This window comes from Anabrus simplex, chromosome 1, assembly GCF_040414725.1.
Source record: "Anabrus simplex isolate iqAnaSimp1 chromosome 1, ASM4041472v1, whole genome shotgun sequence".
NCBI lineage: Eukaryota > Metazoa > Arthropoda > Insecta > Orthoptera > Tettigoniidae > Anabrus > Anabrus simplex.
Window position 1 is genome coordinate 349,471,978 of NC_090265.1, and position 15,064 is coordinate 349,487,041.

The 15,064-nt window shown below is 38.6% G+C and overlaps 1 protein-coding gene across 1 annotated transcript in view; it reads right to left on the reverse strand.

Annotated features, from left to right (window-relative positions):
- Nucleotides 1-15,064, reverse strand: part of Cds (CDP-diacylglycerol synthase) — a 222,750-nt gene that overhangs the window by 66,817 nt on the left and 140,869 nt on the right. Inside the window, exon 6 of the mRNA XM_067142681.2 lies at nucleotides 3,163-3,319. Coding sequence (XP_066998782.2) covers nucleotides 3,163-3,319 — 157 coding nt within the window. The remainder of the gene's footprint in view (nucleotides 1-3,162; nucleotides 3,320-15,064) is intronic.

Genomic DNA, 15,064 nt, shown 5'->3' on the forward strand with positions numbered 1-15,064 from the left:
TCATTAGTTTCAACTACCACCATATTCGCAGTAGCTTTAGTGCTCTTAGAAACATATAAACGTCTCTTCTTTAACTGTGGTGATTCGGGGGGGGAGGCATGTCCGGTATAATTTCTTCGCTACTCTGAACTAAATTCACTATTGCTATCTGCTGAATCACCTGTGTTAACTTTGCAGTGTTCCAAATACTGCATTAATTTATCGTCAACAATTCCTGCTGAAAAAATATAACTTGAACCACTTGCCATTTTGCCGTCACATATCCATTCACTGCAAGGAGCAATCTCTTACTGACCGGTTAGCGGTATTTGTAAACACAGGGCTCTTGTGAAAGCTGTAACACCCTCTTAAAGCTGCCAAACCAAGGTCAGGCACACAATAACTTGGAGTCCTTTTATTATAGGTTGTCACAAAAGTATGCACATCACTATAGGTTGCCTCAAAATTATGTATATCACAGAATTTTAAGCCAGCCGATGTAATCGGCTCTGGCAACTTCCGATTGGAGTTTTAAAGGCCGACCTGATCAGCTTTGGCAATTTAAAGGGCAGGTGCTCACACTAATGCCTGGCTCCAAGAGGGTTAAGCAGATCCTACTGAACTTTTGCAAACTTGCCACCTTTTGGTCCGTGAAATACTTTGCGAGACTCGTTAGTCGCTTGAAGTGCACTTGTCTGTTACAGTGGTAGCACAAGTTGCATTTGGACACTGAACACCTGTGGCCCGCTGCCCTATGCTCATATGTTTCAGCGTAACTGATCATCGCGAGTTTATATGATGCAGTATTACTCAAATTCTTGCTTACTGAGGACTAACAAACAATTTTGAGATCACAGAAAATGCGTGTCCCATACCCAAAACACTCATAAAATACATTTGTACCAGACTGGAATAGTGTCTCACTAGTCACTTCTGCGCTGATTCTCTCACTGTATTAGTGCAGTGGTATTTCCTATCGACTGATAATAGCAAGTTGTACAGTATTTGGAATGCCCGATTTTGCAACTTGAGTGACTGACATCTTTATTTCAAAATGCATCCGAAGCTGCATGATGGATGTTCGAAGAAGTCGGTGCGTCAAATACGTGAACATTTATTTTTCTCCACTTCGGACCCCAAAATATTGGGAGGGTAAATTATGCAAGGGCGTTAATTATCCGAGAAATTATGGTACATAACAGATTTGTTTCCAGATGAACAAAGAAAGATGTTAGGAGAGGTCAATTGTTCAATGGGTCCCCCAATTACAAAGGAAGAAATAAGAAAGGCAATAAAGCAAATAAAGAATAGCAAAGCTATTGATCCAGATGAAACACAAGGTGAAATTCTTAAACCACTCAATGAAGACCACATGAATGTTTTAGAGGACCTATTTAATAATACAGATGATTCAGGAAATATGTCAGATGATTGGCTGATGTCAACAATTATATCAATAAAAACCAAACCAAACCAAACCCCATGGCACTACAGCCCTTGAAGGGCCTTGGCCTACCAAGCGACCGCTGCTCAGCCCGAAAGCCTGCAGATTACGAGGTGTCGTGTGGTCAACACGACGAATCCTCTCGGACGTTATTCTTGGCTTTCTAGACCGGGGCCGCTATCTCACCGTCAGATAGCTCCTCAATTCTAATCACGTAGGCTGAGTAGACCTCGAACCAGCCCTCAGGTCCAGATAAAAATCCCTGACCTGGCCGGGAATCGAACCCGGGGCCTCCGGATAAGAGGCAGACACGCTACCCCTACACCACGGGGGCCGGCACACAATTATATCAATACCAAAGAAAAATAATGCAAAAAAATGTGAGGAATACTGAACTATTTGCTTGATGAGCCATATTTTAAAGATCATCCTAAGAGTGATTCATGGATGCATATACAGGACCTTAGAAGAACGAAACAGGACATTAGAAGAACAAATTGGAGACATAGCTTGGTTTCAGAAACGGCTTTGGCACAAGAGATGCTTTATTTAGTCCGTGTATTGGTAGAAAGATGCCGAGACTTAAACCAGAATGTGTTTGCTTGTTTGTAGACGGTGACAAAAGCTTTTGACAAGGTCCAACATGGGAAGCTTCTGGAAATTCTACAAGTATCTGGCATAAATGACAAAAATGTAAGAATTTATTGCCAATCTTTACTGGTATCGAAGAGCTAAACTACGAATAGAGAACCAAACATCAGAAGAATTTCACATTTGTAAAGGAGTTCAACAAGAATGTATATTGTCTCCATTAATAATATCTACTCCGAGGAGTTGTTCAGAGAGGCTCTGGAAAGTGTAGGGGATGGCATTTCTATAAATAAGGTAATTATTAATAACTTCAGATATGCTGATGACACTGTACTACTTGCTGATAGTGCAGAAGGACTGCAAAGAATAACTGATTGAGTAGTAAGTGTCAGTGAAAGATATTGTATGCACCTTCTGAAAACAAAAACGATGGTCATAAGTACGAGCTGTGACAAATATAACCTGATCTATGTCAGTGGGAAACAACTACTTAGAGTACAGAGAATAAATTATTTTGTTCACTAAATGAGGGATGGGACCAATATCAAGAAATAGAAATCCGAATTGAGAAAGCACGGGCGGCATTCCATCGGATGAAGAAATTATGTAATCTGAACTTAAACCTTCATCTTACCACCCGAGTCCTTAAGTGTTATGTCTGCTCCACTTTGTATTATGATGCAGCGGCTTGGACAATAACAGTTAAATGCCTTTGAACTCTGGTGTCATTGTTGTATGCTCAGAATATTTTGGTTGTATCAAATAACAAACAACATGGTTATGCAGTAGATGAGAAAACAAAAGTAACAAAGACCATCAGAGAAAGGAAGAAGGCATACTTTGGCCACATTGTGCGTAACGAGAAATACCACCTCCAACAAGGAAAAGTAAAAGGAAGAAGAGGCGCTGGGCAAGAATGCATTTCCTGGTTGGGAAATCTCAGCCAGTGGTCCAGTTCATCATCAGTTCGCTTATTTAGAACAGCTCTTAGTAGGGAGGCCTGGACCAGATTAACTGCACTTCCAAAAGAAGAAGACAAATATTATAACTTAAGTTTCTCTTGATTTCCATTTCATGCTTCCCATTCAATTTTATCAAATACAACTTATATAACCTATATATTTAAATTGTTTCACAAAGACACTTACCACAAGGCCAAAGATAACAGTGGAGATGCCACCCCCTATAAAACCTTCCCAAGTCTTCTTAGGGGATAATTGGATCAAAGGTGTGCGGCCAAAAAAGAATCCAAATATGTATGCCATCACATCATTGCACACAATCATTGAAACAGGCACAATAAACCTGCAGCAAAACATAGAATATTGAGAAGTATCAAATAAGTTTATAAAAATGTATGAATGAAATACAAGGTATAACTGGAAAATGTGATAACAGAATACAATGATAAACCATCTAAATGCACTATATGCACTACCAGTCTAATTATCTTCATGCACAATAGAAAAATTATATCTCCCTCCAATTTCACGGAATAATGAATTTCCAGCACATATAATAAATGCTACTCTTCAAAAACAGGCATATTTACAGCACAAGGCACACATACACATTCTACATGATGTGCATAACTTTCTTTTACATTTTTTTTCCTACTTAGCTAAGTCCAATAAACGGTTATTTGTTGCGAGAGGTTGTTTCTTGAAACCTCGTGTTCCATTTAGATTTATACAAGACTTTACCAGAACTCTTCTCTTCAAGAATTTAGAGTCTCTCTCACTCTCACTCACAGTCGAACCTCAATATCTCAAACCTGCCTTACTCAAATTTTCAGCATCTCAAAATAACTTCAATTTCCCAGCTGTTTGTCCTATTCTTCATGTGTAGTTATATCTCTATTAGTCAAAATTTGGTGAAACGAATTTCTCGAGCAAACGTTTCTTCTCTCAGGGCGAAAAATACTCTGTAACTCAAATTTTGTGCAACATTAACTGTGCATTACAGCATTTGTGGTTTATGAAGAAGAGTTAACAAAGTAAGGGTTACAATGTCGGGAGCTAATATGACTGGAACAGTAAACTTCTAGTGATCAGAAAATCGGCGAAGCCTTGCAGTTTTTCCAGTGTGAATTCATTACCGGTCACGTACAAAAGCAACTCCGGAAGTCGTGAATGACATTCCATTTACGAATCTTGGCTGTGTAGTACTGATGAGAAGTTTCAACATCCCTTTCGTAGACAACTGCCCTGCTCATCCGAAGATCCTGTTCAGGTGTTGAAGGCAGTGCACGTGTATTTCTTGCCAATGGTCTGACTCCATGGCTAAATGGTTAGCGCGCTGGCCTTTAGACACAGGGGTCCCGGGTTCGATTCCCGGCAGAGTAGCGAATTTTAACCATAACTGGTTAATTTTGCTGGCGTGGGGGCTGGGTGTTTGTGACATTTTCATCATAATTTCATCCTCATCACGACGCGTAGGTCGCCTACGGGCGTCAAATTAAAAGACCTGCATTTGGCAAGCCGAACTTGTCCCCGGACATTCCCGGCACTAAAAGCCATATGCTATTTCATTTTTTTCTTGCCACTGAACTTAACATCCAAACTACAGCCCATGGGCCAAGAGGTGATTAAAAACTTGAAGCATTTCCATAGGAAGAGCGCTGTTCAGAGAATTCTGAGAGAAACTGAACCCGAGGAGTCATTAACAGACAATCTACTAGAGTCAATAAGAACGCTGAGTAAATTGTGGGCTGATGTGAAGCAAGAAACAATTAAACTGCTTCAGCAACACAGGATTTTTGAAAGGTGACTTAGGAGCTTCAGAACATGAAGAGAGGAGGAAGTCACTCCTATTTCTGAAGAATGGATGGAGTATCAGCAGCTTGTTAACTGTGAAGCTGATTTTGAGGCTTACATAAATGTGGACTGACGTTGTAGTGGCCGAGCCTCCTATGGATACCGTCAACGCTGCTGCCGAGCAAGAAGAAGAAGAAGATTACCAATAACAAAAGTTGGGGCTCTTTCTCTTGTACTGTCAGTAGCCCAGGCAGTAAGTGCAGTAGTTATTCTTCGAATGTATATACAGAGTCAGTTGAATGTAAATGACCAAGTGTTTTTAAGCAACAAATGTTGTTGGAAAGTATGTGGAAGAAAAAACAGAAGACTAATGAATTTTATCCAAAGGTGTTAACAGAGGTGAGTTTCTTGTTTCACTAATATATGTACTGTATTCTGTCTTCTAATATGTTACTATAATAAGGGTTATAATTTAAGGGATGCCGTAAAATACGAGTTTGGTTGTATATTTTAAAATAATGTTAAAAATACTGTATTCAGTAGAAGTACGTATATACATATGACTCTATGTGCTACACATGCTCAAAAAGGATATTCTCTATATCTCGAAATTTTGATAATTCAAAATAAAATTTCTCACAAGGTGATTAGAGATATCAAGGTTCCACTGTAAAAGGCTGTCTCATGTAAGTGGTCATTGCTTCTAAACCAAATCAAACCCCATGGCACAACAGCGCCGAGGGACCATGGCCTACCAAGCGACCACTGCTCAACACGAAGGCCATAGTTGCCTCATTACAGTCCTGGCAGAAATGGGTTCCTGACTCCCATCATTCAACTGGGTGGTGATATGACTCAGCCCGTCGAACGCCCAGAATTGTTTTGTGGAAGCGAAGGCCTTACTGTGCGGATAGTTGCCCAGTTGTACTTCCTCTTAAAACAATCGCACCCATCACCGTGCGGCGGTTTACGTGGGTGGTATCATTCTCTCCGTCATATTGAAGATTCACCCTCAACACTGTTAACGTAAGAAATTTCATTTTTCCGTATTGAACCAAGAATTACAATAAATAAACTGGATATTTTCACCTATTCAATACAATTGTAATGCTGTTATTCAATTACAACATATTAAATTTTCACAGGACTAGTTTCGACGCGGACTTGCGTCATCTTCAGCTTTTTCGGAAAATAGGCAACCTTAAAATTCATGACATGTCTTAAAATGTTTGGCATGAAATCCAGTTAAATCTATAATTAAATTAAATTAAATTAAATGACGCAAGTCCGCGTTGAACCTAGTCCTGTGAAAATTTAATATGTTGTAATTGAATAACAGCATTACAATTGTATTGAATAGGTGGAAATATCAAGTTTATTTATTGTAACTCAACACTGTTGACGTCGGAAACCCAAATTCGCATGTAATCTCCGCAATGCTATAACACTTGCGCCGATGATTATCCCACATTCTAAGTACATTAACTCACCACGTGCTGCCATCTTTACTACACTGGTGTCTGTGAAAGACTGCTCAGCTACGTCGCAGTTAGCTGCAATGCTAAGGGGTCATACATGGCACATTTTCTAATGGGACACCCATTCATGTGACTTTTGGCCACTCAGTGTATGACAAATTCTAACTTGTACATTTGAGAAGTTGCACCTTTCCACTACTTTAGCCCAAATTTTATTACATTTTTGCAACGCTACTCTTTTGTAGGAAATCGGGCTGCTTTTCTTTGTTTTGTTTTTTCCAGTTCTCGAACTGAGTAATTCTGGTGCGGGTCCCATACACTAGTTGGTGTCTTACCACAGACTTATATGCCCTCTCCTTTACATCCTTACTACAATCCCTAAATACCTTCATAATTATGTGCAGAAATTTGTACCCTTTACTTACAATAAAGTTTATGTGATTACACCAATGAAGATCTGCTGATGATGCTTGTTGTTTAAAGGGGCCTAACATCGAAGGACATCGGCCCCCTAATGAAGATCTTTCCTTATATTAACACCCAGGTACTTACAATGATACCCCTAAGCAGATTTTTCCCCATCAACAAAGAAATTAAACCTGAGAGGACTTTTCCTATTAGTGAAACTCACAACCTGACTTTCAACCCCACTGTCCACCTCACAACATTGTTGAGGTACTTTTTTTTTTTGCTCACAATCTCGTAACTTATTTATTACTCTATAGGGTATAACATCATCCGCAAAAAGCTTTACCTCTGATACCAGTTCTTTTCACATATCATTTACATATGTATAAGGAAAACATAAAGGTCCAATAATACTACCTTGAAGAATTCCCCTACCTATGGCACCAGAATCACATAATGTTCACCTACTCTAGTTCTCTGAGTTCTATTATCTAGAAATATAGCCACACACTCAGTCATTCTTTTGTCTAGTCCAATTAAACTCATTTTTGCCAGTAGTCTCCCACGATCTACCCTGACATGCCTTTGATAGGTCAATCGCGACACAGTCCATTTGACCGCCTGAATCTAGGATATCTGCTATTTTTTGCTGGAATCATACAAGGTGAGCTTCGGTGGAATAACCTTTCCTAAACCCGAACTGCCTTCTATCGAACCAGTTATTAATTTTGCAAACATGATTGATTTGATTTGTTTATTTATCATCAACAGAGGTATTAGTTATTAATTCTTCAATTACAGATGATATAATACATTCAAATAAAAATACTAACTACTACTACTACTACTACTACTACTACTAATAATAATAATAATAATAATAATAATAATAATAGTCTAATAATAATAACTAAGCAATGTATAATATATACATATTTACAAAAAACATAAGGAAGAAGAAAAAAAGACATGAAAACAGAAAAGTGTTTATACAATTGAAATGACTGAAGAAAGGAAGTATGATATAGATGTTGATTCCCATAGGGAACATGAAATATTTGTCCTGAATGAGTAAATTTATAATACCAATATAATGGTCCGTTATTGGACATTATCAATTTTCCAGCAAACTCATTCTTGGTTGCCTGCGTTTCACCCTCGTGTGCTAAGTTGGGGTCATCAGTTGGTACTTAGCACACCTACCAAGATGCAAGGCCAATGGCACTGCTGGTGGCTTCAAGTAGCCTATGCAGTGGCCTCCACAGTATGCACTAGCTGGAGATGTAGGCCTGCAGTGGACTTGCCGAGTTCTCAGAATTGTCTAGGAGAATAAGGAGGTCCCTCAGGATTGGCAAAAAGGAATAATCATCCCAATTTTCAAGAAAGGCGATAAGAAAGTATTGAAGAACTACAGGGGAATTACTCAATATCCCATGTTGCTAAGATAATGGAGCGGATACTGGAAAGTAATGGAGAGAATAAGTAGGATAAGGTTGAGGGTTGAAAATCAGATACAGGAAAATCAGTTTGGTTTCAAAAGTGGGAGATCAACAATAGAGCCCATTTTCATTATGAGACAACTAATGAAAAAGCAATGGAAGTACAGGAATGATACGGTGATGACATTCTTTGAGAATGAAAAGGCATATGACAGTGTCCCCAAGACTAATGCCTATTGCTCACGGTAAAATGCTTCGTAAAATTTGTTGTACAATTAATTTTATAAAAATTTGGTGGAAACAAGTTGTGTTGCTCACGGTAAAATTATTTTATAAAATCCGTTGAAACATCAAGGTGGCCATCTATGAACTTACTTCTGAACTAAGATGAGTATGTGCTGCCATCTATCGATAAACTTTTAAACCAAGAATCAGCTGTTCAACTTACAATGTGTTTGAGAGTATGGCTCCAACAAACAAAGCAAAACTTGCTGCTTTAGCTGCAATTGTATGTTGTACAGTGGTAAAAAGGAAGAACAGAAATGCCAGGAAATGCTGGACTCGGGATTGGATCAAAAGAAGAGAAGAAGGTAGAGGATTGCTGTCCTTGGTCGAAAATTAGTTGAGGTTAGAAGATCAGTATTTATATAGGAATTCGGCGATTGTGTTTTTTGCCTCTCTTCTGCATTTCTGCTGTGGTAAAGTGGCGTTTTAACTTCGTACAAACAAGGATATTTGTGATATTCGTCAGTAAAACACTAACAGCTTCCTTAGTCCACCCGGATCCTGCCATTTTAGAAAGAAGTGTTTGTTTACTGTTCTGAGGTATCTGTGGAACAGCAGAGGTGAAAGAAGGTGCTGGGTGGAATAGGTCTCAACTACGAAATTAAAGTTAATTTAAAATTTAACAAAGGTTATATTTCCTTTTCAAGATCAAGAAATATCAAGTATAACAGGTACTCAGTAGCATATCAACAAATTAAGAATGTACAATTGCAATTGGATAATGGATTTGGGCTTCGAGCCCAGACACGCAATCCTTGAGCAATGAGCCCAACTTTACCTATGTACAAGGTTCAACAAAGGGGCAGAAAACCCCAATCATGCCAAGGAGCACTTGCCCCCAATTACCCAGTTAAGCCTGCTCGAGGCACACAGAAAATACATTAAGAAAGAGCAACCCGCTCTCAAAGTTCAAGCCTATTCAAAGGCCATACCAAACTCCACCTTCAAGCTGCCCTCCGGGCTCACAAGAACAGAGGTAATGATACCCAACCTACTGAGGCCTATTAAGTAAAGAAACAGGTCAATTACATGGCCCAAAATTTTGAGTTGAATGGAGGCGTAACTTGCACTCCTAATACCTTTTTTAAAACCTACTTGGAACTAGGCCGCATACACAAGGGCTAATCCCATACTAAAGAGGTGACTTGTATAAGAAGACTTCATTACATTAAGAAAGGAAGAAACGGTTGTGAAAACAAAGTCACCTCAAAACAATAGGATTGGGAGCTCGAGAGGGTTTAGCACTCTCTATCCCAATTTGTAGTTCAAGAGTCGAAGTTTTAACAAGTGTCTATTACATTTTTACGATAGGTTACATGAGAAAAGTTTTCGAACCTGCCCCGAGGGTTAAACTGCTGAGCTAGCGAAAAATGAAGTTATTAAACGGCCATTACCTTATGGATGAACTGCTGCCCGAAGAAAGAGGCGCTTCCCGCCCCCTGCTACATAATCACACTAGGAGAGATGTTACTGAAGTGGCCAGGAGACCAGAAAATCAGCAGTTTATATACCCTTGTGGAAAATTTGAGACGTTTCATGAATGATTACAACCCGCCCACAAAATTTTATTGGATGACAGCAAAAACTAATACACCAGACGAAGAAGAAACACCTTATTGGTGGAAAATTAATTACAGAAATTCCTCATTGGTCAAATTCAAAACTGGCGGAAAGAGAAGGGTTATACTGCCAACCCAAACAATGACTGAAAGAAATTTAACAAAGAACAAACTTATGAATACCAAATTTCTTCAAAAAAAAGTTCCTTCACTTCGCACTAGGGTGCACAATTGTAGTTCCTAAGTAGTGCCATCTAGAAGAGAATGTTCACACTTCTTACTACGGAGCAAACAAATACGAATCGAAAGAGACATAGTTCAGAACACTTCAAAATTTACAATAGCGACATCTTCTGAGACACTTTAGAATTAGTATAGTTGTTAAAGTTCAGGCTTTCTCCAGTAGAGGAGTTTCAACTGGCGCAATGTTTGAATTAGCGGCGTGAAGGTGTACCGCCCGGTACATTTACAATCGAGCTTCGCATATGATCATTTAAGGAGCAAAAAGAATAAAAGAAGAAAAACTTTATAATATTTATTTTTACTCTTTGATATGGTGTATTAGGACAATACTTCTTTAAATTGTAAAACAAAAGATTGTGTGATATTGTTTTGTTCTTTGATCTGACCACTGAGGAAAGGAATGGTTAAGATTTCCCGAAACATGTTTGGCTTAATAAATAGTTTTTCTTTCATATAATGAGTGTATTGATCAAGGCGGATTCAAATAAACTATTTTAAATAGTTATATTATACATTCAGACTAGTCAATACGGACCAAACACAATATTAACCTATCATGGTTAAATTTATTAACAGTAGCTCACAACGACGCTAAGAATGCCATTTCTCAACTTAAATGTACACTAGGTAGGCTGACTCACACTAACATCTTTGTAGTGAACGTGCCCCACAGGCATGATTTGATTAGAGACTCGTGTGTGAACACTGAAGTGGACAAAGTTAATATAGATATGGTTAAAATTTGTAAACATTTTCGTAATACACAGGTAACTGATAGCAGCAGTTTCGAGAGACACTGTTACACAAAGCATGGCCTTCATCTAAACAATTCAGGTAAACGAAAGATAGCAAATATTGTTCTAGATTTTATTAATCTTAAGATATGTGCTGTAAAAAAGGCAACTCCCTTGAGTTATAATACTGACCAGGAATACTAGTAGAAAGAGCCAGCTGTAGGCCTACTTCAAGCTGGCTCAGCCAACTAGTAAATGAACTCAGGAAAGTAAGGAATTTCAAGTTGCCCAATTGCAACAGTCAAGTTTTAGGGAGGAAGGGGTTCTGAGATTGCTCTTGGTAAACTGTCAGAGTGTAGTAAATAAACAATTAAACTCCGGTACATTGATGGAATCTTATGAGACTGATGTGGTGATAAGAGTGGAATCACGGTTGAGAGAAGGGGTGGGTAATAGAGAAGTATTTCCAGAAGGGTATATAGTATATTGTAGAGACCGAGGAGATAAAAAGGGAGGGGGGTGTTTATTCTGGTGAAGGAAACTTATTGTTCGCATGAATGGTTTACTAATGAAAGGGATAAAACATTAGGGATAAAATTTGTTTGTGATAATATGAAGGAGGTGGGAATTATAGGAACATACAGGCCTGGAAGAGAGGAAAGAGACATGGAAATATTTGAGAAAATAACAAATTATACTCATAAAAACAATAATAATGATGTGGTAATAATTGGGGGAGATCTAAACTTGCCGGAAGTTGAATGGAATGGAGCTGCAAGTGAAGCCCATGAACAGAAACTGGCAAATAAGTTAATTTGGGAGGGAGGATTTACACAAGTAGTACAAGAACCGACTCGTCTCAATAACTTGCTAGATGTATTCTTGGTTAAACCATGGGAAATTGTTGATAAAACTGAGGTAATTGAAGGAATAGGTGACCATAAGGCTGTAATATTGGATGTAGCACTGGTACCAAAAAGGTTTAATTCAAAGGTCACACAAGACAAGAAATTGTACAGAAAAACTGAAGTTGATGAATTTGCGACTCACCTTAAATCACAATTCAGTTGTTGGATAAGTGAAGGGAGTAATGTGTATACACTTTGGGCCAAATTTAAAGGAATCATTTGGGAAGGAGAGAAGAGATTTGTACCTGTTAAGAAAGGTAAAATGACCTCAGACCCTGTTTATATTACAAGGGAAATAAGAAAATTAAAAAGAAAATGTAGAATAGTAAACAGAAAAATCAAAGAGGAGGGAGAGTAGAGAAACTTGAAAACAACTAATGAGGGAACTGAATAGAGTGAAAAAGGAAGCAAAAGAGAATTATATGAATGGCATACTTCAAGAGGGTAATGACCACAAAGGGAAATGGAAAAAGCTGTATTCATATATCAGCACTCAAAAAGGAAAAGGAATCCAAATTCCTACAATGATGGGAGAAGGGGGGTGAACACTATTTAACAGATACTGAGAAAGCAAACCTATTCAGTAGGGAATTCAGAGATTCAGTAGATGATTGTCAGGAGTTGGAAACCAAAAGAGAAGATAGAGAGGGAGAGAGACAGAGGGAAACAAGAAGCTTCTCATTCACATCTGAAGATATTTTCAGAGAAATCCAACTGCTCCAGCAAGGAAAAGCAGCAGGAAGTGATCAAATTACTGGGGAGGTGTTAAAGACAATGGGGTGGTATATAGTGCCTTATTTAAAATGTATCTTTGACTATGTCATAAATAATAGTGTAATACCAAAGAAATGGAAGGAATCTATAATAATGCCAATTTATAAAGGAAAGGGTGATAAAAGGAAACCAGAGAACTACAGACCAATCAGCCTGACCAGTATAGTTTGTAAAATACTGGAGAGTTTAATATCAAAGTACATCAGAGGGATATGTGATGTTAAAAATTGGTTCATGAGGAGCCAGTATGGATTTAGAAAGAAATTTTTTCTTGTGAGGCACAACTGGTAGGATTTCAGTAGGACATATCAGATCAGTTGGATTCAGGAGGCCAGTTAGATTGCATAGCCATAGATCTTTCCAAAGCCTTTGATAGAATGGAACATGGAATATTATTAAAGAAATTGGAGGGAATAGGATTGGACGTAAGGGTTACATGCTGGATAAAAACATTTCTAAATTCAAGGGTTCAAAAAGTCAAAGTAGGAAATGATGTATTGCAGGAAGAGAAAGTTTGGAAGGGAATTGCACAGGGTAGTATAATCGGTCCATTACTTTTCTTAATATACGTAAATGATTTAGGGAATAATATAACATCAAAAATAAGATTGTATGCAGACAACATAATTGTTTATAGGGAAATAAATAACACTGAGGATTGTTCAGAACTACAAAGGGACCTTGAGAGTATCCAACAGTGGGTTGAAGAGAATAATATGAAGGTTAATGGAGGCAAGTTAACTGTTACAACATTTACAAACAGGAGTTTAAAAACTGAATTTGAATATACTTTGGATGAGGTAAGTTATCCCAAAAGATGGCAAGTGCAAATACTTGGGTGTGAGATTTGAAAGTAATTTACACTGGAAGGGTCATGTGGATGACATTGTTGGGAAAGCATACAGATCATTACATGTCATAATGAGGCTACTTAAAGGATGCAACAAAGAATTAAAAGAGAAAAGTTACTTAACACGTTCCGTGCGGTTCGGGTCACCATGTGCCCCGAAACATGTTACTCTTATCCGTCGGTGCGAACTTCCCAGAATTGCGAAGTAAGTAACTACGTCCTAGTTACGAATTTCCGTTAACTAATGGCAACATAGTGTTCCAATTGAAGCAAAGGATCGAGGCATACTGCTAGTTTTGATCGGCCCACCGGTGACCCGAAGGAAGTTTTTTTCATCTTCCATTCATATCGCTTCGGGTCACCCTGAGTTCCGATTGTTGTCTGACCGATATTTTTACGCGGGAATCGCTTAGCGCGGTTACGGTGAATGAAGAAGAGAGTGTTGCTGCCCGCAGATAGTAGATTGTTGTTTAAGGAGTACCACCCTTCTGATATCTGCTTTCTACATTGCTCTTAGGAAAGCCAATAGAGGTTATTGAAGTTATTGGAATAGTTATTGACATATTTACTATCTTCCGTATATAATATTTACAAGCAATTTCAAGTCCTTTTTTTAGGTATGGAGCTTTAACATTCTGACACACCGGTGGCACGGAAAAGAAAGAGGCTTAGGACAGCGTTGGGGTGGGCCTATATCATGTTCCGTGCGGTTCGGGTCACCATGTGCCCCGAAACATGTTACTCTTATCCGTCGGTGCGAATTTCCCATAATTGCGAAGTAACTAACTACGTCCTAGTTATGAATTTCTGTTAACTAATGGCAACATAGTGTTCCAATTGAAGTGAAGGATCGAGGCATACTGCTAGTTTTGATCGGCCCACCGGTGACCCAATTATTTCCGGGGTCATTTCTGTTTCACGCAATTGTTGAATCGGAACACTGTCACACAGGTAAATACGCTGGAATGTCTCCTCAACAATAACGCACACAACAAGTGCACTTGCATTGTTTAGGATTTAATACTAGGGAGTAAACAAAGTCAAATTCGTCAGGTCACCGGTGACCCGAACCGATAATAACTAAAGGCAGCATCGGGTCACCGGTGGGCCGATACGACGTAACATTAAGTCATCGAAAATCACTGCCGCAGGGAACGTGTTAAGTATGGTTTGTCCATTATTGGAATATGCAAAGAGTGTTTGGGATCCTCACCAAGAATACCTAATATTTATTTTTTTATTTTATGAAATATTTCCTCTCATGCAGAGGCTGCCTTGCGACAAAGTATACTTTCACATTTATTTTTAGAAGATAAATAGATATACTGTACTTGATAATTGTTGAAGGTAACCTAATTGCAACAGTGATTTCTTAGTATTACCAGTGAGCCCCTTAAGGCTATGATGGCAATATCCCGTAACACTGTAACTGGCAGAGACATCTGTTTCCAGAAATTAGCGGCAAAAGCGGGAATCGTTCCCCTTGCTCCAATCATCAGACCTACAGATAGTGTTCAGAGGAAAGCAGCAAGATTTGTAACAGGGATTTCAGGAGAAAGAGTAGTGTATCAGAAAGGAATGGGGGTGGAAACTTTAAGTAAGAGAAGGGAGAAAAC